The 25961-nt window shown below is 41.4% G+C and overlaps 1 protein-coding gene and 1 pseudogene across 1 annotated transcript; both read right to left on the reverse strand.

The window, feature by feature from the left end:
- Positions 1 to 5107: 5107 nt before the first annotated feature.
- Positions 5108 to 6399, reverse strand: LOC128071066 (zinc finger protein 280B-like; annotated as a pseudogene).
- An 8999-nt stretch (positions 6400 to 15398) lies between these two features.
- LOC128071000 (heat shock transcription factor, Y-linked-like) lies at positions 15399 to 15905 on the reverse strand (the record flags this gene model as incomplete). The annotated part of the gene is made up of 1 exon (XM_052663997.1): positions 15399 to 15905. A coding segment is annotated over exon 1 (507 nt), but the record flags the coding sequence as incomplete, so codon positions are not given.
- Between the last annotated feature and the right edge of the window lie 10056 nt (positions 15906 to 25961).

Below are 25961 nucleotides of genomic sequence, written 5' to 3' on the forward strand. Positions count from 1 at the left end.
ATGGCAAGGCTTCAGAGGATGGCAATCTCATGAGACACTGAGCCACAACACTCAGCTGAATTACTCCTGGATTCCCAACTTTCACCAGCAGTATGAAACTATATTGTTTCAAGCTGCTAGTTTTGGCTAATTGGTTATGCAGCACTCGTTCATTAATGCACTGCCAACTTTGGGCAATGCCTTTATTCAGGGCTGCCTGTCCATCTAGTCCAATCTAATCCAGAATCTGCTACTTCACTTTAGAAAACACAGCCCACCCTTGATTTGACCACCCTCAGTATCAGATCAAATATCATTTCACTCACCTGAATATCTTATCAGCCTTGCCTAGCCTCAGCAATGATCCTCTCAGTTGAGCCAGAATCCACCCTCACCCTTATAGTCCTCTTAATAAGTTTCCATCCACTGACACCCATTCTGTTATTCTTGTCCATTGCTTTTCAGTCTCCCATCTCTGTTTGTAATCCCATGGACCCACCCTGTTCCTTAGCTATAAATCCCAGCTGCATCCCTGCTGGAGTCAGACATAAGCTCAATCTCTCTCCCATGTTATAATACCCCACTGTAGTACTCTTACCTTGAATCAAGTTTTCCTTACCACCTTTTGGAAGTGTTATGAATAATTTTTTAACATTGCCAAGTTCTGTTAGTAAGGATAATTCTCAAAGGAATATAGTTTTATACCTTACTCTCTATACTATATTCATTTGGGGGAACAAATATCTAAAATTAAAACATTTTATGTTTTCACCATACAAACAGAAAATATCTTTGAAACTACATTTACATATCTTAAAACATGTACGAATCTGAAAAGGATGTGTGTATAGACATGTCAGTGTATACACACACATACCCTCAGAGCTCCAAGGAAAACTTAATTCTCAGCAAACGATAAATTAAAACATTCAGCCTGAAAATAGTGAAATCTTTGGAATCAACTTGCCAAAAATCTTAGACAATGAAATTTTAATTAAAAACCATGTATACATAAAAATATTTGGGATTCAGACAAAATTGCTAAATAAAGATAGGTCAATCCCTAAACCATCTATGAGAAGAAAAAAAAAAAAAAAAGAAATCCTCAGTATCATGTAATAACCTATAACGGAAAAGAACCTACCAAAGAATAGATACGTATCTGCATAACTAAATCACTCTGATATACATCTGAAATTCAAGACTGTAAATTTAATACATTAACAGAGAAAAAAATTGTAAAGAAAGCTTCTAAAATACAAAGTTACAAAGGAAAAAATCCTAAAGAATGTAGAAAGTATATATGAATTGAAACAAAAATAGAAAACAACAAAAATAAACCTTGTTGGGATAATAAAGCAAGAGCTGCTTCTTGGAAAAAGAAAATCAGAAACATTGATACAACGGTGGCAAATCTAATAAGGGGACAAGGAGGTTAATTATGGGATTCTGAGAGGATAATATTCAACTCTGAGTGGAATTACATTTGTTTCAGGAAAGGTCCAGTCAAGCAAAAACCTGGAGAAAGAAAGGGAAGGAAAGAAAGAGGAAGAGAGACAAGGGAACAAAGCAAGAAAAAGAAAGGAACGAACGGAGAACGAAAGAAAAGTAAATGTCTCAACAAATGTTGTAAACTATCCAATCAAACAATTCTCTTCAAGATCTAAAAACAGAAACGGAAATTTATTAAGCCAGATACTCACTGCTTTTGATGGTACTCAGAACAAGAAAGCCCATTTACACATCACTATTTAGAAGTTCAGAACTGGCCAACACCAATACGATTATTTAAAAAAATAAAAATATGCCATGTTATTTATAAAAAGACAGCAGAAATAATTTTTTAAAAATTATTTCTACAAATACTAATTTTACTTACAATGTTTGGCAACATTAATAAAATAATAAATTTTTCCCGAAAGAACAAGCACAGCAGACAAGGAAATTCACAAAGGGCAGTAACAAAATAGTCATGTTGACAGATCTTCAATATATTCGCAAAGAAAACAAAGTGTCATTGTGTGAACAAAATATAGAGGTATCAATAGAAAAACAGAGGAAGCTCCTGAAAGAACTCAACTCACTATTAACTATCTTTTATTTGCAGGCACAGAATCTGACTCAAGTTAAATCTAAGAAGCAAAGCCCTGAGGTTACTATCTCTTCGTTTGTGTGTGTGTGTGTGTGTGTCTGTGTGTGTGTGTGTGTGTGAAACTTTAGGAAATTTAGGCTGGAGAGGGAAGAAGAGGATAGAGACTTCAAGTGCCTTGAAGGAGGAGGAGGAAAGAGAGGGGGTTGGAGATTTGATTGTGTTATTTGAACAGCATTGGTGAAGCTCAAACAAGGGAGGTAGCAAGCCATGCAGGCCTACGGGAAGAGCATTTCCCGAAGAACAGCACTTGCAGTCTCTGGATCGGGAAGAAATGGAATTTGATGGAGGATAACCAAGGCCAGTGTTGTCAAAAAGAGTACATTCGTGGGGAAAAGAGTAGAGCAGAAGGACAGAGAATGGAAGAGAGGAAGCAGTCAGGGACCATATTGCTGGAACCTTTTAACTTGGCAATAAATACAACTTGTCCTCCTTAGGAGCATACTTCACAGCAACTAACAGTAACAGTGTTGATAATACTCAGCAACAATAAAAACACATAACTAAAACATTTCGTATTTTTTACTACAGAAATCGAAGAAAGGAGATAAGAATGCAATAGTCTGCGTATTTATTTATACACAGAGTTTTCACCTGAGACCAGAATACACACACACTCTTTATACAACTAAAAGTGGTTTAAGCTGACACTCAGCAAAGTGCTTGGGCCCAAGTAAACTAACTGGAAAGGCCTAGTAAAATATTCAAAGTGCAAATAAACCAATCAAGCTTCGAGTAAATAAACACAATTTATTTGAATTTGAATTTACACTCAGGAAATTACCTAAAATGGAGACAATAGACTCACTACAGCTTAATCATCTGTAGTCCTTCCTCTTCAGTTCTGAGAGGGATGCTAACCCCTTGGTGATTATCACTTTCCAGCATTTTGGGAAAGCTTAGAGGACTTAAATAAATTGAGGAGTGGCGAGAGTGGGGAGAGACAAAGAGGAGGAGAAAGGAAGAGGAAACGGAGAGATTGCTCCTGGCATAGGTCTACAGACAGGATCCCAGCTTCCTTGAATGGTGCACAGAGACTCCTAGCTATCTGTGCCAGAAGTGGAGAAGGGGTGACATTCAACTCCAGGAGGAGACTCAACTCCAAGAACCTACAGAGGCAGCCAAGTGTGCTGATGTTCAGGAACCAATACTTAGAGGGGTTGTACCCCACAGGTCTGTGAAAGAGCCCTTGGAGACCGCAAGAAAAAAAGGTTTCCACAAGTATAATCACAGATTAGATGGTTGGCGAGATTAGAGGAAGGATAACTCTATGACCTGATAATTACTGAAATACATGAGACAATTCTTGCACATCAGACTGTGTCAAGAAAGACTGAAACTCAATTAGTTTGATACAATGGGAAATTACACACGCCAAGAATTAGCTGTTAACGCTACTACATTTGTGTCCAAGGCAAGATAAAGATACAAAACTGAAATCTTCACATGTTCAACTAGGGTAAGACACATGTAACTGGAAAATATAAGGAAGAGTTCTAAAAAGGGTTTAATCACCCTGGACTATTTTTATCCGCCATATTTACTATTCTTGGACAACTCCATTGTAGCTTAAGGGTAAGAGAACTCAATTTAGCCCAATTCAAAAGCTGAACAGATTTCCTGTGTTTGATCCTTTGCAGTTAAAACTATGGGTCCAGCACAAATCAAAGTGGACGTCAAGGCTCTCTTTCCTTTGGGAATTTTAACTTGCTTCGCTACTGTGTCTGACACAGATATGCCTACCTCATTGGGACTACAGGCCAGCCAACTGGCAAAGGGGACGCAATGAATCAAATTCCCCTTTTGATCACTCAACAGGAGGTCCACAGGCACCAGGTCTCATTCTATTAACTATCTCTGCTTCTCCAACTGCAGTCAGTGATACACAGGGCCTGCTTGATGCTTGCAAGGGTCTCTCACCAAACACAGGCATTGTAACCGTTGGCTTCCTTGAGATGTCCCTGGGCTAGGTAAACGCACTCTGAGACAGTGTTCCTTCTACCTTGGCTCTATGCCTGGAGTGAATGTATGCCTCTTCCTCAGCTGGGACAAGAAGCCACAGCTCTTCACTGATTAAATCCCGTGTCTGGTCCAAACTCACATCATAGCTTCTCCATCAACTTCTCCACTGCACGCTTTCAGAGCCAGGTTATCTTCGATCAGCCCAAGAGGCACTTCAGAGAGTGACATTCAAATCTGGCTATATAGCTGATACTGAGAACTTCAAGGCATGAAAACAGTTGAAAATTACGTTGCTAAAACACTCTACAGATTATATGTATACTAGAGCTTTCAAACTTACAAGTAACATCAGCTACCGAAATAGGTTCTTACCTTTCCTTTCTCCACTTCTCTCATTCTCTCTCTCTCACACACACGTGCACACAATCTTTTTACATGTTAAGACAATTATATGAAAAACAGATAATAGATTTTTAAATAACATCTCAATACGCAGATCAAACGACATTGTACTTCCTGTATTTAAAACAAAATCACATAAATTACCCATCGGTTTCCCTATATTTGATATTATTGAATAATGCTATAATTTGATCTTTTTGGTTTTAATGGGGTTTTTAACTTTGACTGAAATACTTGCTTCAGACTTACTGAAAGCAGAATTAACTTTTTTCTTCTTTTTTTGACCTCCTACTTTTAGATTTGGGGGGTGATGATTCAAAATCAGATGTGTTCACGGTAATGGATGCTACTTCCACCAATCCTGGTTGAAGGGGTTCCAGTGATACCTGAATAACAATTTTTGTTTCAGGAGACAATCCTTCTAGCTGCTTAGGCCTCTAAAACATTTGATGACACTGGGTCTTGTGCTCCCTTTCCTCTTTGGAAGTTAAAAACTGTAGCCGACATTTGGAACACTGGCGAAAACTCTTTTCCCAGTGCCCTCTATGATGATGTCCGTAGGCTGTTGCAGTTTTAAAAATTTTGAGACAAAACAGGCAAAGTAAATTCTTAGTGTCACCATGGTATGCTCTGAAATGTGCATCCACATCTGCAAAAAATGATGATCTGTAACTGCAAACCTGGCATACATAGGGCATTTCACCAGGCTTATGATTGTCTTTCATGTGCTCTAAGAGAACCTGATCTGTCTCAAAGGACAACTCACAGATGCGACAGACTGCGGAGGGCTCCTGGGGAGTGTGGACACTTTCAATGTGACACTGCATCTGGAAGGGAGTAGGAAACTGGCGGAGGCAGTGCCGGCAGGTGGTGTGGGTTTTCCAGCTGTCACCTCTCTGCCTCTCAAGTTCCAAATGGTGCTTCATGTGATTCATAAACTTGACATTTTTTAGAACTTTCAAGCAGCTGAGGCATTTAAACGCTGTGTGGGTCTTCGGTTCTGGCTGCCCAACTCCTATATGCTCTCCATAGTAGAAGTCACCAAGTAACACAGTCAGCTTTCCTTCTGTGGGATCACCAATTTTGTCTGGACTTGATAAACTTGGAAAATCAGTTTTTGTCAGTCCATTTTCCCCTAAAGGTCTTACAGGCTCGCAATGAACACTGTCCTTTGGAAAAGGTGTTGGACAAGGTTCTCCATTCTGAACATGGCTTAGTGAGGTATGGACACGGTCCGGTGTGCTTTGCTGAGTGGTCACTGTATGAAAAATACCTGAAGGGGAAAAACCTAAAGAATGTTCCCCTATAATGCCATCACTGAGCTTAGGCCTTTTGGGATTTCTGCTATTTGTTTCACAAGTGGAAAGTACCTTTGAGACATGAGGACTTTTATTCATATCTCCTGCAGAAACTGCTCTTTCTGCTGGATGCTGCAGTGAACTTGTGAAGGTAATCAAAGAAGAACATGACTCCTTTGAAAAGCAATTCGGCACTCTTTGTGGTGAAATATTTTTATAATCAGCTTGAGACGGAGGTTCAATAATAATAGGACTATCTGTTGATCTTGATTCAGAGTCAGAAACTGGCAAGACAGCCTTTGCTTCTGATGTAGGAGTCACATGACTAGCTGGCTGTAATTTGTCAGCGTTACCTTTCCTGAAGTGACCATACCTTTTTCTCCTTGAACAAGAACCTGGGGTATCTCTGCTCAGTACGTTTGAAACGACTGGTTTTGAAGCTGAGCTCATCCCAACAAAGATCACGTCAGCATCTTCATTTACATGTTCCACTCCGACCAAGATCACTTCATCATCATCATCATCATCATCTGCTTGTTTGGTTTCTCCCTCCCTTTTCCGTACTTCTGGCTCTTGTTCTTCTTCACGTAACATACATGGTAGTTCCATATTTTGAGTACTTTTTTATTCTTAGAGCGTGCGGCCACAAGTCCCAGTGCTTCCTTTATACAAACTGCCACCTAAGTATAAACATACTACATATTAGTTAAGTACAGAAAAATGGGCTATTTGATTATCTCCAAAACTCTAGAGTAGTTTTAAACATCCTTATCTTACAGACAAAGACACTGAGTGTCAACGAGACTCAGTGACAGCTGAAAAACCTATGACTACAAGTCTACATGGCTCTAGAATCATAAGCTTTGTCCCACGTTCACTTTAACCTCTTCTATTTAAGAAAATAAAAAAAAAAAAAAAAAACCAAAAACCCACCACGACTGATCATTAGGTGAAATCACATGTAAAGGACGAGTATTTTTACAAAAGCACTGTTGTACAGCGTTCAGAAACATGGACTTTGGAGTCAAAGAAGATTAAGTTGGAATTCTAAGTTAACCACACACCAGTTGCATCTTCTTGGGCAAATTTATAACTTTTAAAGGTGTTTCTGTCTCTTAAAGACAAACATGCTTATTTCTTAGACTTAAGGTTACCAGCTCTTTTTAAAAGGCATCAGCTATTCAATGGCATCTTGTTTTGTAGTAAAATTTGAAGAAAATGTATCTTAAATGCACATTACACCTGATTCACAAATTCTAATTTCATAAATGTTAACAAAGAAAATAGGTAGCAAATTCAAAGTATAATCTATCTATACCTAGTTAACAAACAGCATAATTCAATGTCAAGCACTTAACACAGGCCTAGGAAATTGAGAATGAGCTCTCTTTGATAATCTCACCCCAATTCCACACCGATATATCCTAAATTTCTCCCTCTAATCCTGGTTAAACTTAAATCCAACAATGCTTCATCCTTCACGCCACAGGTCTCTTCCCCACATAGCAGGCAAAGTGATGCCAGTATTTCTCTCATACCAATATCAGACAGAGGCATCACACACACACACCTTGATATCCCTTACGAATACAGGTGAAAGAGTCCTCAACAAAATACTGGCAAACGAAATCCAACAACATATAAAAAAGACTGTATACCATGATCACATGGGATTTAGGGAGGTATGCAAAGTTGCTTCATTATATGAAAGTCACTCAACATTATGCCATTTTAAAACAATGAAACAAATAACACATCTGCCTGAAGAAAAAGCATTTCCCTGAATCTAGCACCTTTTCAGAACCGGGCTTAAAAGAACACTTAATAATTAAGAACAGAAGAGAACTTTCTCAATCAAAGGGCACCTGTAAAAAGACCCACAGCTAACATCACACTTAATAATGAAAAACTGAAAGCGTTCCCTCTAAGACTGGGAACAACACAAGGAAGTCTATTACACACTTTGGCTCAACATTATACTGGCAGTTCTATAACCAGAGCAATCAGGTAACAAAAGAGAAATGTTGCTGTTGTTTAAAAAAAAAAAAAAAAGACAAGAAAAAACAAAAACAAAAAACAGCCTTCAGAATGGAAAGGAAACAGTCAAAGTATATTGGAGATAACATACTTTTGTATATAGAAAATCTTGAAGAAAACACAAGTATCAGAATTAATATAAAGCTTGCAGAATAGAAGACAAATATTTTAAAAGTCAACCACATTTTATACAGTAGCAACACATGTTGTTAAGTAAATACTTGAATCTACACTAGCATTAAAAAGAATACTTAGGAAGTCAGAAAGAGAAAGACAATATATTCTTTGGAATGGCTGAGTAATACTCCATTGTGTATATGTACCACAGCTTTCTGATCCATTTATCTGTTGATGGACATCTAGGTTGTTCCATGTCCTGGCTATTATAAACAGTGCTGCGATGAACACTGGGGTCCATGTGTCTCTTTCAATTCTGGTTTCCTCAGTGTGTATGCCCAGCAGTGGGATTGCTGGCTCATACGGCAGTTCTATTTGCAATTTTTTAGGGAATCTCCACACTCTTCTCCATACTGGCTGTACTAGATTGCATTCCCACCAACAGGGTAAGAGGGTTCCCTTTTCTCCACACCCTCTCCAGCATTTATTGCTGGCAGACTTTGTATGAATCAATTCTAATGGGATGGATGAAACTGGAGCTGATTATACACAGTGAAGTAAGCCAGAAAGAAAAACACCAATACAGTATACTAACACATATATATGGAATTTAGAAAGATGGTAATGATAACCCTGTATGAGAGACAGCAGAAGAGACACAGATGTATAGAACGCACTTTTGGACTCCGAGGGGGAAGGAGAGGGTGGGATAATTTGGGAGAATGGCACTGAAATATGTACACTATCATGTAAGATAGTCGCCAGTCTATGTTCCAGGCAGGATACAGGATGCTTGGGGCTGGTGCACAGGGATGATCCAGACAGATGATATGGGGTGGGAGGTGGGAGGAGGACAGGATTGGGAACTCGTGTACACCCGTGGCGGACTCACGTCAATGTATGGCAAAACCAATACAGTGTTGTAAAATAAAATAAAGTAAAAATAAAAATTAAAAAAAAAAGAGAAAGACAAATCTCGTATGGTATCACTTACATGGACTATAAAATATGACACAAATGAACTTATCTATGAAACACAAACAGACTCACAGACAGAGAGAGCAGACTATGTGATTCCCAAGAGGGGAAAAGTGGGGCAGGCATAGATTGGGAGCTGGTGATTAGCAGATGCAAACTGTAATATATACAATAGACAAACAAGATCGTACTGGATAGCACAAGGAACTATATTCATAATTTGTGAAAAACAATAATGGAAAAGGGCATGAAAAAAATTGTGTGTGCATATACACACACAATTTACATATGAAGGAAAGGAAAGGACAACTGTTGGCAAGCACGTACAGAAACTGGATCCCTGTGTGTTATGGACAGATTTTAAAATGGTGCAACTGCTACAGAAAACAGTTTAAAGGCTCCTCGAAAAATTAAAAATCTGGAGCTGACACACGATTCAGCAATTCCACTTCAGGATATAAATTCAAAAGAAGTTAACATGGGGTCTTGGGATATCTGCACAGCCGTGCTCACAGCAGCACAAAGCACAACAACTAAGAGGTGGAACCATCGAAATGTCCATCAAATGTGATAGATACATACAATGAAATATTATTTAGCCATATAAAGAAAATTCTGTCACATGCTACAACATGCATGATCATTTCAGACATCAAGCCAAATGAAATAAGCCAGTCATACAAAAAGACAAATACTGTAAGTTTCTACTTGTATGAAATAGCTAACACAGTCAAGCAATCGAGAGGAAACAAAAAAGAACGACGGAGTCCACGGTCTAGGTCAACAGGCAAGAAAAGAGCAGTTGCTGTTTAATGGGACAAGTGATGGGCACAGAGTTTCGATTTTGCAAGATGTAAAGGTGTAGAGATCTGTTTCATAACAATGTGATAAGGAAGTCCCTGGTAGTTCAGAGGTTAGGACTCCACAGTTTCCTATCAGGGGCCTGGGTATGATCCTCAACCAGGGAACTGTCATTCAAGCTGCATAGCACAGCTAAAACAATGACAACGACAACAAAACAACACTGTGACTATGTGTGTGTATATGTGTTAGTCACTCAGGTGTGCCCGACTTTGCATCCCCATGGACGAAAGCTCACCAGGTTCCCTTCTCCATCGGATTTGCAGTGGCTTGCCATTTCTTTCTCCAAAAGGCTGATGAAAGTGTGTGAAATACTTAGCATGCAAAAATGGTTAAACTGGTAAAAATTTAAGTTAGATGTTTTCTACAACAATTAAAAAAAGAAAAGCTTTTAACAACCAGGAAAAGAATTTGAATAGACATTTCCGACTCTTTGCAACCCCATGGACTGTAGCCTATCAGGCTCCTCCATTCATGGGATTTTCCAGGCAACAGTGCTGGAGTGGATTACCATTTCCTGCTCAAGGCGATCTTCCCGACCCAGGAATTGATCCCAGGTCTCCTACATTGCAGGCAGACACTTTCCCTTCGGAGCCACCAGGGAAGCCCCTAGCAAAATGTAAAGCAGTCTCACTGAGATACTACTTCACACCCATACTACTTCACACCCAATCAAAATGACGAATAATAACAAGTGCTGCAGAGGACGTGGAGAAAAGGAATCTTCAGATATTGTTGAGGTAATTGCTGTAAAATGGTACCACCACTCTTGCAGAAGTGGTTTGTCAGTACCTCAAAAATTAAATATAGAGGAGCCATATGATCCAGGAATTTCCCTCTTTTGTACATATCCACAAACACTGAAAATGTTCAGTCCATGCAAAATCAGTGTTCACAGCAACATTACTCACTATAGCCACAAAGAGTACACCATCCACGTATTACCCAACATTGACGAATGGATAAACAAACTGTGGTATATGCTCAAAACGGACTGCATGGAAGCCATTTACCATATGCAGCCATAAAAATAAAACAAAAACATTCACTGCTATACAGCCATGAAATGGAGGAATCTTGAAAGTACACAAACGAGGGGACTTTCCTGGAGATCCAGTGTTTAAGACTCTCCACAGGTGCCATCCCTGGCCTGGGAACTAAGATCCCACATGCCACAGAGCTAAATAAATAAATATTGAAAAAGAAAATATGACATCTGAATCAAGCCAGACACAAAGGTCACACTTTGTATGTGGGAGAACTGTAGGTGGAAGAGAAGCAGGAAAGAGAAGCACTCTGTAATCCAAGTGGAACATTTTTTTCAGGGAGGAGGAAATGAGCTAGTCTGATAAAGGATGCCAATAAAGTAAATAAGATAACAACTAAAAATTGACCACGGAGTTAAACATTTGAAATTCACCTGTGGCCTTGACAAGAGTGGCTTTAAAGGAAAATGAGAGAACTCGAGATAACAAAGTCTAGAAACAACTCTGCAGAGATCTATAATAAGCAAACATGAAAAAAAAGCAGCAGAAGCAGGATGTGTCACCCAAAGATGGATTTTTAACGACAGGTCACATTATAGTCAGTCTGTTTGCTGATGGGAACCATCCAGAGAAACAGAAAACTTAATCCGGGACAAAGAGGAGACTTGCTAGAAGATCAAGAAATGAGTAGGTCTAGAACTGAGTACATCAAGAATTGAGTAGATCAAGCCAGAGAGCACACAAGCTGGAGAAGGCAATGGAAACCCGCACCAGTACTCTTGCCTGGAAAATCCCACAGATGGAGGAGCCTGGTAGGCCGCAGTCCATGGGGTTTCGAAGGGTCGGACACGCCTGAGTGGCTTCAGTCTCATGCACTGGAGAAGGAAATGGCAACCCACTCCAGCGTTCTTGCCTGGAGAATCCCAGAAAAGGGGGAGCCTTGTGGGCTGCTGTCCATGAGACCGCACAGTCGGACACGACTCAAGCGGCTTAGCAGCAGTAGCGGCACACAAGAAGGGTACACAAGCCAAATAATTTGCTCACATTGACAGAGCTGAGGTCATATGAAACAACAGGCTGGCATGGTGGATTAATGGGTACGGTAACCAGTGAATCGAATCTCCTGATATTCCCACCGCTGCGTAGTTCTCTCTCAATCTATCACAGGGTTGACCTGTGAGACTAAGCAAATACACAAGTGAAGATGTGTAACATCTGAAAGAAGACTCTGCACTTTATCATGGGTGCAAGTGCTTTCCTGAATCACTCATTCTGAGAAAAGACAGCAGCCTCCACAAGAGAAGCCCCTTGGAGAGGCCCACAGAAGGAGGAACTGAGGCTTCATGAGTACAGGCAAGTGAGAGAGCGTAGATTCAACAAGCTAAGTCTTCAGAGGTGGCCAAGCCAGACAAAAGCTTGACTACTACCTCAGGAGAGATCCTAGGCCAAGAGATAACAAGTGTGAAGTTCTTTCAAACTATTCAATTTTGAGATCGTATGTACAACACAAACATTTCAAGTTATAATACCATTCACATCATACTTACACACAGAAGAGTTCTCCTATAAATATAGCAAAAATTAAAAACACAGACACACAGACACACAGACACAGACACACACACAGACACACACACAGACACACACACACACACACACACACACACACCAATCCAAAGCACCGAAACACAGGAGTTGCCTGGCAGTCCAGTGGTTTGGTTAGGACTCAGTCCTCTCACTGCCAGGATCCTGTGTTCGATCCCTGGTTGGGGAACGAATATCCTATGAAGCCACATGTTGTGACCAAAACAAAACATGCTGTGAAGTTCAAAGCTGTACCAGCAAGATAAGTATACAACACAGCTGTAGGCACAAGTTGCTGGGCATAGGGCTTCCTATGATCTTGTTTACTCGCATGAAATGAACTCAGATGGTGCCTCACCCCCATCCAGTGGAGTTCACTTACTTGATGAAAAAAAGCCCTTAAGGATACAGAAATGAGCAAGTAATCTCACGTGAACATGTTAAATCACAGGACATTGTCTCTGAATGAACCACTTGATTCATTTATTCATTTGGCCATGCTGTTTGGCTTGTGGGGTCCCAGTTCCCTGACCAGAGATTGAATCCAGACCACTGCAGTGAAAGCCCAGAATCCTAATCACCAGGCCACCAGGGAACCCCCACACCTGCACTGCTTTGCTTTCCTAGCTAAAACCTTAGGATATGTGCATTGCCCCATTTTAGCCTCACCAAGTGGTAGGAGTCAGCTCTACACAGCTTAAGACCCATGGTGCTCTTACTTTTTTTCTTTCAAGAAGGCAGGAGAAAGCAAGTCACCCTGCCTGTTTTTAAGCTTGCCACTCAGAAAGCTGCAAACCTGAAACCATGATTGCCCTGAAGTCAGCACCCGCAATCAGGGTCAGGTAATCCCCAATCAGGAATACTCTCTCTCAACACCAACGTGTCAGCCGATGAATGAAAGGAGAAAAACGGAAAGTAAGAAAGCCACAACTTTGTCCCTTATTGTAAAGATGTCTGTCACCTTACCTCAGGGGCCCACTGAAATCCTGAGCGCTTGAGACCTACCAGGCAGCAAACGGTCACATCCTGGGGACAAGCAGAAGAAAAGCTCAGGGTGAGTCACCTGTTCCGGGAACATTCTATCCCCCCAGGCCCTACCTGGTCCTACCCTACGGATGCTGACCAGGTGTCTCACACTCAACCAGACCAAGTGATTGAACTCCTTTGCCCTGAGCTTCTTCCTCCCACCTCCCTTCTCTCAGTAACAAACAAACAAATACCTCATCTGCCAACTTCCCGAACCAAAGGCCTGAATCTCGGGGCCCCCAAGGACGGGGCAGCCCTGGAGTCCGAGGAGAGGCAAGAGGAAACAGGAAAACGACCAAAGCACCAGGGCAGTGAAGAGGCCACTAGATCGATCTTTTTTCTTCTTTTTTTTTTTGCTGCGCCCACCTGACTGTGCCTGGGTGCAGAACTGGCTTGGGCCGTGAAGATTTGTGCATGTGTGTTTAAATACATTAGGTTCCACAGGAGAGCTGGGCGTGGTGCCGGGGGCCGTGCCGGGGGCCAGGGGCCCAAGAGGCCCTTTCCGCGAGCTGGTTTGTCCCACCCCCTGGGCAGGAAAGCTGCTGGAGAGCAGAGCCCGCCCAGACTAGAGAGGGGAGAGGGTGAAAGGAGCCTGAGGCCTGTGGGTCCTGCCGCACGCTCCCTCCTGAGGGCCCGCGGGCCCTCACCAGCCGCCCCGCCGAGCAAGGCCTTGTGCGAGTGGGGACCCGAGAAACCCTCCCTTTAGCCGCCAGGCACCGCTTGGGCTGAACCACGCTCCAGTCCTTACCGGTCCCCGTTGATGGAGGAGACAGAACTGCCTGCGGCTCACCTGCCCTAGGCAGTTCCCAGATTGAGCCTGAGGAGGCGAGCCTGAGGCGATGAGGCCTCCTCAGGTCTGGGGCGCCGCCTCAGCTCCCCCTACAGGCGTGCGGGCTGCCCCCGATGATTGGCTGCCAGGTGTCGGCGCCTACAATCTGATTGGCCGCGAGGCCGAGTTGGGCGCATGCGCGGGCGATGAGCCCTCCCCCCGCCCCTTCACCCCGTAAAAGCACCCGCTGGAGGCGTGGTCAGCCTGAATGTGAATCTCAAGGGTCTTGGGTCAAGATTGCTCAGCTCACCAAACGCGAAGAAAGAAAAAACAGATGGCACAGTCGCCAGGGCACAGGGCTGAGAACGGCCTCCGAGTCTACCAGGGGAGTCCAGTGATGGTGTCCAGCACTCACAGCCCAGATCTTGACGCCCCTCCTCTTGGAATTACATTTCAATCAAGGCAGGGCAGCCTGCCCCTGTTTTTGCACTGTCTATTGTGAGCTGAGAATGAGCTTTACTTCTTCTTCTTCTTTTTTTTTTAATTTTAGAGCTTTACACTTTTAATGGCTGAGGAAAACCGAAAGAATTTTATTTTCTCACGTGGAAATTGTGTGAAACTCAGTTTTCGGAGTTCTTAAAGTTGGAACAGGGACTTGCCAGCTTCTTTGGTTATTCTCTATGCCTGAAAACTTAATTAATCGTCAATAATCATATTCGCAAAGCCTAAATTATTTCTGTTTTGGCCCTTTACAGAGTGTTTTTTAAATGCCCTGTTCAGCTGGAAGTCTCCTAGTAGTCATATGGGAGAATAAAGTTTTGGTTTTGTGACAGTATTTTCTTGTCTATTATATTCATTTTTCATTCTTTACTAATTTCATTCCTTCATATCGCTAAAAGTTTCCTTTAATGGAAGCAATGAAATAACATCAAATAAAATACCTCTGTTGGTAGTTTTCACAGGTAACATGTTAGAACGTATATGCTCAACTAAAAATATGTTGTGTATATACAGTAAATACCACTTTAAGTAGCTTCAGAACTTGTATCTGGTTTCAAGTTACTAGGAAGGTTTGTTAAACATCCAATATTCTAACCTCCAGCTGTTCTCAACTTCAAAAAGATAAAACTTTTTCAATAATTTGTTACCTCAAGTTTCAACTCCGTTTGAGCCACATATATGAACACGCTTTCTAGGTCACATGATTTAATCTGACATATTGCCGATAAGTGAAAATTTTGGAATACCTTACTCAAAAGAGAGATGTTGTTTTCTTCTTCCAGAAAGACAGGTAGTGAAGCCGATCTTTGAACAGTTTGTCGGTTTTTATTAAATCCATAAAGATTAAGCTGTCGAATTAAACTTTTCGTGCTCTTGGTTTCAAATATTCTGAAAGGCTCCTTTCTTTCCAAGACTTCTTTCCTAAAGAGTTCTTCACTGATCACTCTACATGTGCCTGTCTCATCCCACCAAATAGACTCAAACTGATCACTTTCAACTATATTCCAAAGCTTTTGTGGAAATGTGAGTGAAAGAAAATCATTCACATCATCTGTTTCAGAAACAGAATATGTGTAGTGTGGCCTTTTGATCACAAGATCCTCAGACAAAGCCTGAAAAGCACATTCTTCACTCATAGATCTCAAAACTGAGTCCCCAGGTGTATAATCATACCAATAAGATCTAATGGAGGTTTCTGAACCAGTGGATTCATCTTTAGGAGGTCCATCTTGAATTTCTGAAGAAATATGTGCCATCTCAGGGAAAGCTTTCTTCAGATAATTTTCTCATTTGTCTGCTTTTACACAATGCAACTTCAAATGATGTTTGGCTGGCCTACAGAGAGAAACTCTCTGGACAAGCACAGAGGTCCTCCCAGTCAAACAGCTGTGACATCACAAAATCACTGGTCTCCTAGCAATCGAAGGTTAGTTGTGACATGACAAAGTCACTGGTCTCCTAGCAATTGAAGGGTAATGTTCAACCAAGTGTTTACTTCAGCATCAACTTCAAATACAGACTGCTGACAGAAATAGTAACCAAAACCATGAAGCATGCAAAATCTCATTACTCAAGTTGTTGGCTTTTTTTTGGTTCCTGTGTTTGGGATGGCCTTTCTCTTTCTGGCAGTTTGTGGTTCCTCTTTATTGTGGAGGTTCCTCCCTGTGGCTGGGGTTGGACGAGGGGCTTGTCAGGTTTCCTGGTTAGGGAAGCTTGTGTCAGTGTTCCGGTGGGTGCAGCTGCATCTCTTCTCTCTGGAGGGCAATGAAGTGTCCAGTAGTGAGGTTTGAGATGTCTATGGGTTTGCAGTTTGGGCAACCTGTATATTGAAGCTCCGGGCTCTGTTCCTGTGTTGCTGAAGAATTTGCATGGTATGTCTTCCTCTGGAACTTGTTGGCTCTTGGTGGTGCTTGGTTTCAATGTAGGTATGGAGCTTTTTGGATCATTTCTTTTTTTTTTAAAGAAATTTATTTATTTTAATTGGAGGTTAATTACTTTACATGATTGTATTGATTTTGACATACATCAACATATGTCCGCCACAGGTATACACATGTTCCCTTTCCTGAACCCCTTCCCTTCTCCCAACCCGTACCATCCCTCTGGGTCGTCCCAATGCACCAGCCCCAAGCATCCAGTATCATGCCCTGAACCTGGGCTGGCGACTCATTTCATATATGATATTATACATGTTTCAATGCCATTCTCCCAAAACATCCCACCCTCTCACTCTCCCACAGAGTCCAAAAGACTGTTCTATACATCTGTGTCTCTTTTGCTATCTCGCATACAGGGTTATCGAAAACTCACATCAATAAATCTACTTTATTTCTGAAATAAAAGTGATGTATCATCCTTCTATACACACATTCTTAATATTCAGTCCTGTTACCCTAGCAGACTTGGTCTACTTGCTTCTGTACAAAAAAATTTATGAATTGACTGTGGGTTTCAGTGGGGGGAGGGGGGGGCGGGAAAGTGCTTATTGTAGGACCAAGCAAGGTGTCTTAGCAGCTGGTGCTTCAAAGACGCAAATCCCCAAACACTGTCAGGGGAAATATTTTAATGGCTGAGTGAGGGTGGAACATGGGGTCTGTGATCAATATTGGGACATTCTACTAGTGGCCTATTACTGAGGATATTGGGAGTCCACATCATTGACCGTCTAGTTCCAACTATGCACTTAAATTTCAGCCTGGTTTGGGCTTTAGCATCTCTAAAATTGTTCACAGGAGATTGCTCAGAATGTCATCGATGGTCCTTGCTGCTGCTGCTAATTCGCTTCAGTCGTGTCCGACTCTGTGCGACCCCAAAGATGGCAGCCCACCAGGCTCCCCCATCCCTGGGATTCTCCAGGCAGAACACTGGAGTGGGTTGCCATTTCCTTCTCCATGCTGGCCCTTGAGGAGCGACTAAAGACCCTTGAGGTTGACTAGTGGCTAAATCATTATTATTGTCTATCGCTTGATTACTTTCCTTAGTTTCTGTCTTTTCTAGCTTCTCCGATTAAAATTACTGTTGAACATGAGGACGTCTACAATCTCCTACCTCTCTCTCTCGATGTCCATGCTTTTCAGTCTTAAGAAGGGACTGCTTAGTACAATAAAGGAAAACAAGTCTCGGACTTAGAGCTCGATCATAAATATGACACAAAATCTCAGTGCAGGTTCAGTTTCTTTTTCAGGTTTCCCAGCTCTTGGAGTGAGTGAGTCAGCAACAACTTTGGCTCTTTCCTGTTGAGATGGAGCATGGAGTTGGAAATAATTCTAAAATCTAAGCTTGCTATCAATAGTTTATGATATGAAAACATCTCTCTATTTTATATATTATTTATATATATTTCTGTATCAGTATTTTGTCATGAAACTGGACAAACATTTGAAAATGGGTATATATTTATGAAACGGAGAGAGGTGAGTGATATAAAAGACTCCTTGTATTTTACATGCGGCCAAGAAAACATATTTGGAAGTATTTCAACTTACATAATATTCAACAATCGAGTAGAATTTGAATCATTCTACATTTGGGTTTTATTTTTTTCCCATTTCTATTACACCTAACATGAATTAAAAGCCATTGCACTTTTTTTCATACACACACTCATGCATAGACAGGTGTATGTATTTATAGATGTCAAAATATAATTTTAGGCAACTTTATGTAGGTGACCACACTCACTGCTAGCTCCCAAGATCGTAATAAACTGTTTGGGAAGCCCTACGTTACTTAGTATCTTTCTGGCTGAAACATTCGTATCTTGTTGCTGAAAAGCTCTCCTTTCATCTAGCTCATTTTCCACTCTTCTTTCTGTAATAAGAGTTAGGGCTCATACTTATGAGGGCACCTTGAACCCAGAAAATTGCAACTCAAGCTTACTTAGTGATATTGTTCAAAAAATGCTGTTGTTTTCCTCACGTTGGACACAATTTTATTTGATTTATTTCTAATATAAATTTGTTTAAGAGTAGTCTAATTGCTTTACAATATTGTATTGGTTTTGCCATACATTAACATGGATCTGCCACAGGTATACACGTGTCCCCTATCCTGAAAACCCCTGCTACCTCCCTCCTCAAACCATTCCTCATGGTTATCCCAGTGCACCAGCCCCGAGGATCCTGTATCACGCATCGAACTGGCCTGGCGATTCGTTTGACAAACAATATTATACATGTTTCAATGCCATTATCCCAAATCGTCCCACCCTCGCCCTCTCTCACAGAGTCCAAAAGACTGTTCTATACATCTGTGTCTATTTTGCTATCTCACGTACAGGTTTAATCATGACCATCTTTCTAAATTCCACATATATGCGCTAGTTTACTCTATTGGTATTTTTCTTTCTGGCTAACTTCACTCTGTATAATAGGCTTCAGTTTCATCCACCTCACTAGAACTGATTGAAATGTATTCTTTTTAGTGGCTGAGTAATACTCCATTGTGTATGTGTACCACAGCTTTCTTATCCATTAGTCTGCTGATGGACATCTAGGTTGCATCCATGCCCTGGCTATTAGAAATAGTGCTGTGATGAACATTGGGGTACACGTGTCTCTTTCAATTCTGGTTTCCTTGGTGTGTATGGCCAGCAGTGGGATTGCTGGGTCGTATGACAGTTCTATTTATAGTTTGTTTGTTTGTTTGTTTGTTTAAGGAATCTCCACAGTGTTCTCCATAGTGGCTGTACTAGTTTGCAATTCCACTAACAGTGTAAGAGCGTTCCCTTTTCTCCACACCCTCCCCAGCATTTATTGCTTGCAGACTTTTGGATAGCAGTCATTCTGACTGGCGTGAAATGGTACCTCATTATCGTTTTGATTAGCATTTTTCTGATACTGAGTGATGTTGAGAATCTTTTCATGTGTTTGTTAGCCATCTGTATGTCGTCTTTGGAGAAATGTTTGTTTACTCCTGTCGCCTATTTTATCATGGGGTCATTTATTTTCCTGGAATTGAGGTTCAGGAGTTGTTTGTATATTTTTGAGATAAATTCTTTGTCAGTTGCTTCAGTTCAGTTCAGTTCAGCTCAGTTCAGTCGTGTGTGACTTTTTTGAAACCCCATAAATTGCAGCACACCAGGACTCCCTGTCCATCACCAACTCCCGGAGCTCACGCAAACTCACGTCCATCGAGTCAGTGATGCCATCCAGCCATCTCATCCTCTGTCGTCCCCTTCTCCTGCCTCCAATCCCTCCAAGCTTCCGAGTTTCCCAGTGAGTCAACTCTTCATATGAGGTGACCAAAGTACTGGAGTTTCAGCTTTAGCCTCATTTCTTCCACAGAACACCCAGGAATGATCTTCTCTAGAACGGACTGGCTGGACCTCCTTGCAGTCCAAGGGACTCTCAAGAGTCTTTTCCAACACTACAGTTCAAAAGCATCAATTCTGCAGTGCTCAGCTTTCTTCATAGTGCAACTCTCATATCCTAACAAGACTATTGGAAAAACCATAGTCTTGACTAGATGGAACTTTGTTGGCACAATAACGTCTCTGCTTTTGAATATGCGATCTAGGATGGTCATAACTTTCCTGTCATAGGGCAAGCGTCTTTTACAATTTCATGGCTGCAGTCACCACCTGCAGTGATTTTGGAGCCCCCCAAAATAAAATCTGACACTGTTTCCACTGTTTCCCCATCTATTTCCCATGAAGCCATGCGACCAGATGCCATGATCTTAGTTTTCTGAATTTTGAGCTTTCAGCCAACATTCTCACTCTCCTCTTTCAGTTTCATCAAGAAGCTTTTTAGTTCCTCTTCACTTTCTGCCATAAGGGTGGTGTCATCTGCATATCTGAGGTGACTGATATTTCTCCTGGCAGTCTTTGTTCCAGCGTGTGCTTCTTCCAGCCCAGTACTTCTCGTGATATACTCTGCATATAAATTAAACAAGCAGAGTGACCATATATAGCCTTGACGGACTCGTTTTCCTATTTGGAAACAGTCTGTGGTTCCATGTCCTGTTCGAACGGCTGCTTCCTGACCTGCATATAGGTTTCTCAAGAGGCAGGTCAGGTGGTCTGGTATCCCCATCTCTTTCAGAATTTTCCACAGTTTATTGTGATCCCACAGTCAAAGACTTTGGCCTAGTCAATAAGGCAGAAATAGATGTTATTCTGGAACTCTCTTGCTTTGTCAATGATCCCGCTAATGTTGGCATTTTGATCTCTGGTGCCTCGGCCTTTTGGAAAACCAGCTCGAACATCTGGAAGTTCATGGTTCATGTATTACTGAAGCCTGGCTTGGGGAATTTTGAGCAGTACTTTACTAGCGTGAGATGGATGCAACGGCGCCGTGATTTGAGCATTCTTTGGCTCTGCCTTTCTTTGGGACTGGAATGAAAACTGACCTTTTCCAGCCCTTTAGCCACTGCTGAGTTTTCCAAATTTGCTGCCATATCGAGTGAAGCACTTTCACAGCATCACTACAAGGGGGTAAATCCCTCAACGGACATTTCTTTAAAGAAGACATACAGATGGCTAACAAACACATGAAATATGCTGAAAATCATTCATTATGAGAGAAACAAAAATTGAAATTTAATGTGTAGTCATATCACACTGTTCAGACTGGCCATCACCAGAAATTCTACAAGCACGACATGCTGGGGAGGTTGTGGAGAAAAGCTAACCCTAATACCCTGCTAGTGGTGACACAAACTGGTACAACCTGTATGCAGAACAGTTTGGTGATTCCTTGAGAAACTTGGACTGGAACTGTCATATGACTGAACAACCCCCCTTCTTGGCATATACCCAGAGGGGATTACAATCAAGAGAGACACATGTGCCCCAATGTTTATTACAATTCTCTTTACGAAAGCTATGACATGGACGTAATCTAGATGCACATCAGCAGATGAAAATATAAGGAAGTTGTGCTATATATTCAAATAGAATATTGCTTAGCTACAGAAAAACATATATTTGTGTCACTTTTAGTGAGGCAGTTCAACCTGCGGCCTATTATTCAGAGTAAAAAAAAAAGTTAGAAAGAAAGAGGCAAATATTGTTTATTAATGCGTATAAATGGGATTTAGGAAGACAGTAACAATGATTCTGCATGAAGGCTAGTAAAAAAGATCCACATATAAAGAACACACGCTGAGACCCAATGGGAGAGTTCAAGGGTGGGATGATTTGAGAAAATAGCATTGAAGGTACATTACCATATATAAAAGAGATGACCAGGGCAAGTTCAATGCATGAAAGATGCATGCAACTCTCGTGCTGTGGAAGAACCCAGAAGCATGGGGTAACAAGGGAGGTTTGAGTTGTGTTCAGGATAGGGGGACACATGTATCCATGTGGCTGATTCATGTTGATGTACATGTCAAAAACCATCACAGTAATACACAGTAATTCTACTCCAATTGAAATAAATCATTTTTTAAAAGAAATATGAAGAAATAAAAAAGAATGCATTCAGAAATAGCAGGGACATGCTCCAGAATACAACCTCAACAGTTGTTTCAGATCTATTCAAGAAAGTGGGCTTAGGAGGGGCAGAACACGTGTGCTGGTATAAAAGCTGAAAGTCGAAGAAGATAAGCTTGAGACTGCAACTATGCAGTTGCAGCATGACCTCAGTATCATAGTCTAAATAGTGAAAGATGCATGCGGCAGAATGCAAGCTTAGTAGATCGGCATGACTACTGTGGAGCGTAGGCTCAGTAGGAGTTAAATGCATGCACTTGAGCATCCTTTCAGGAGTGACGGTACATATGTTTCAGAGTGAAGATAAACAGGTGCAGCAAAAGTGCTCTAAAATGGTGGACAAATACTTGTAAGAAGGAAGGTTCAGAGTGGAAGCTCAGTATTTGCTATAGACTTAGACTTAAGTTGAAGACAGTAGGGAAGACCACTAGATGATTCAGGTTTGACCTAAATCAGATCCCTTATGATGGTACAGTGGACATGAGAAAATATTTAAGGGATTAGGTATAATAGAGTGTTTGAAGAACTGCATATGGAGGTTCATGAAATTGTACAGGAGGCAGTGATGAAGACCATCCCCAAGATAATGAACGCAAAAAGGCAAAATGGTTGTCTGAGGAGGCCTTACAAATAATTGAGAAAAGAACAGAAGCAAAAGGCAAAGGAGCAAAGGGAAGATATACCCATGTGAATACAGTGTACCGAAGAAGAGCAAAGAGAGACAAGAAAGCCTTCCTCGGGGATGAGTGCGAAAAATAGAGGAAAACAACAGAATGGGAAAGACTAGAGATCTCTTCAAGAAAATTAGAGATACCAAGGGAACACTGCATGCAAAGGTGGACACAATAAAGGACAGAGATTGTATGGACTGAACAGAAGCAGAAGATATTAAGAAGAGGTAGCAACAATCTATACAGCAAAGATCGAAGAGCTATGCAGAAGAGATCTCCATGATCCAGATAATCATGATGATGTAATCACTCACCTAGAGCCAAACATCCTGGAATGTGAGGTCAAGTGGGCCGCAAGAAGCATCAAGAGAAACAAAGCTAATGGAGAGGGAGAACTGTGTCCTGATCAATATAAATCGCCTAGTACTCAAATCATGCTCCATGCTACTATTATACCATATGAAACAGGCTAAGAAGTATGTAGTTTATTCCCTGTATGCAGTTTATTCCTTCCATGTTCCTAATGAATGTGTGTTTCCCTACAGTTCACAGAAAAAGAAAAAGCAGGTATATACAGAGAAGTGAGAGAGCACAATGTCAGAGGCCATAAATGACAAAAGATAAATAACTTTAGATGTCTTAGTACCCTGTGCTCTTAAAATCATCAGAGGTAATGAAATCTAATCAATTTAAAAGGTGCAATTTCATTGTTCAGTCAATAAATTATGTCCAACTCTTTGTGACCCCATGGACTGCAGCACATCAGCCTTTTCTGTCCCTCACTGTCTTCTGGAGCTTGCTCAAACTCATGTCCATTGAGTCGGTGATGCCATCCTACCATCTCATCGTCTATTGCCCCCTTCTGCTTTTGCTTTCCTTCCTTCCTTCCCACCATCAGGGTCTTTTCCACTGAGCCAGCTCTTTGCGTCAGGTGGCCAAAGGATTGGAACTTCAGCATCGGTCCTTCCAATAATATTCAGGGTTGATTTCCTTTATGATTGATTGGCTTGATCTTGCAGACCAAGGGACTCTCAAGTCTTCTGCAGCACCACAATTTGAAAGCATGCATTCTTTAGCACTCAACCATCTTTATGTTCCAATTCTCATATTCATACATGACTACATAGCTTTGACTCTTTGTACCTTTGCTGACAAAATGATGTCTCTGCTTTTTAATGTACGTCTAGGTTTTTCATGACTTTTCTTCCAAGGAGCAAGCATCTTTTAACTTCATGGCTACAGTCACTGTTCACAGTGATTTTGGAGCCCAAGAAAAGAAAACCTGCCACTGGTTCTACTTTTCCCCCTTTCTATTTGTTATGAAGTGAAGGGACCAGATGCCATACTAGGTTTTTGAATGTTGAGTTTTCACTCTCCTCTTTCACCCTAATCAAGAGGCTCTTTAGTTTCTCTTCACTTTCTGCCATTAGAGTGGTATCATCTGCATATCTGAGGTTGTTGATATTTCTCCCAGCAATCTTGATTCCAGCTTGTGATTCATCCAGCCTGGCATTTCACATAATGTCTCTGTATATATTTCACGGTCAGAGGAGCCTGGTGGGTTATAGTCCATGGGGTTCCAAAGAGTTGGACATGACTGAGTGACTAACACTTTCACTTTCAGCACTACCTGGGAAGCCCTCAAGTGGGATTAGGGCGACTCTAACCACCTCATTTTAACGTAATTAACTCTTTAAGGGTCCTATCTTCAACACCATCGAATTCTGAGGTAGGGGGTTTGGACTTCCAAAACTCTGCATTTAAGTTAAATAAGCAGGGTGACAATATACAACCTTGTCATACTCCTTCTCAATTTTAAACCAGTCCATTGTTCCATGTCTCAAGGATTTTAGCTCTAGCTAAATTTACTTATGGTTTCCTATTAACAATTACCCCAGATCTCTGTTGACTGTTACATTTTTCTTAAAAGCTCAGTACAAAGCAATGTTTGATACTATACATCATATAATGTCCTAAAAATGGAGCTCGTTAAATCGGATGTTATAAAAACAGAAACCGTTTTACTTATTTTACATGAACCTGATTTTAATAACAACCTAATTAACAGACTCACGAAGGCTATGATACTCTAATTTTTAAATATATCCTTTCCCCTGCTCCCATTTCTACCATGAGATAGCTAAGTTGCTCTAAGGTTTTGCTTTATCATACCTGTACTGAAAGTCTGTCGTGTCACTTACTGGGACCTTGGGAAGTTATTTATTCTCTTTTTAGTTTATTCACCGTGAAATCAATGTACAAGGTGTTTTGTGCATTAAAACTCGAGATAATTTCACAACAGTTTCCAGTATACAGCAACAGTCATGTTAGCTTCTGTGGTAAAAGTTTTGAAAACGTATTTTTGTTTGCTTTTTCTGTAACTTAGATGATAAACTGCTAGAAAATACAGCTTGCTGATCAATGAATAACTATCTCCTACATTCAGAACAGCATTTGTTTTGATGATTACATAATAAAGGCACACTTGTATGCAAAGCAAGACATTGCTAGGAACCATCTGGCCACAGGTATAATTTTAAGTAGATGGGAACACTGAATTGGGAGAAGTCTGACGACTGCCTCATCTGCCTTGCTCACAAAGTGTGACTGTTCCACAGTGATGCCCATTTTAACCCAGAGTATTCAGTCAAGTGCAAGTATACACAGTGAAAATGGATTAGTTCTTTGCTACTGAAACTGTAGCCAGCGACACTACATCATTTGGAAGCTCATTCCAAATGTGCAATCTCAGCCCCTCCGTCAAGACCTGCATTTTTAACACGATTCCTAGGCAATCAATATTCACTCTGAAGTGGGAGAATTCCTGGGTTACCCTGTAGTCTGGGGGGCGAGGCTGGGGGGCGGGGTTACCGTATGGAGGATTTTTGTATTTCCTAAGTACCTAACTGTGCTCCGTAGCCATTATCTGCATTTAATCCTCAAGAGCTCCAAGACATGGGTGTTTTTACAACCACGCTTGAGATGAAGAAACCGAAGCTCACCCCTAAGTGCAGGGGGCTGGGGGTAGGACTTGATTCTGGGCTGAGAGAGGTCTGCCTCCAACCCCGATTTCAGGGGGAATGGGCCTCCTGGAGCGGCGGTAACAAACTCTGAGTCAACGAGTGCACCTGGGGAGCCCGCACGTAGTGCTTCCTCAGCGGCGAGAGGCCTAGACAGCCTGTGGAGGGGTCGGAGGCAACGCT

This window comes from Budorcas taxicolor, chromosome Y (genome assembly GCF_023091745.1).
Source record: "Budorcas taxicolor isolate Tak-1 chromosome Y, Takin1.1, whole genome shotgun sequence".
Taxonomy (NCBI): Eukaryota; Metazoa; Chordata; class Mammalia; order Artiodactyla; family Bovidae; genus Budorcas; species Budorcas taxicolor.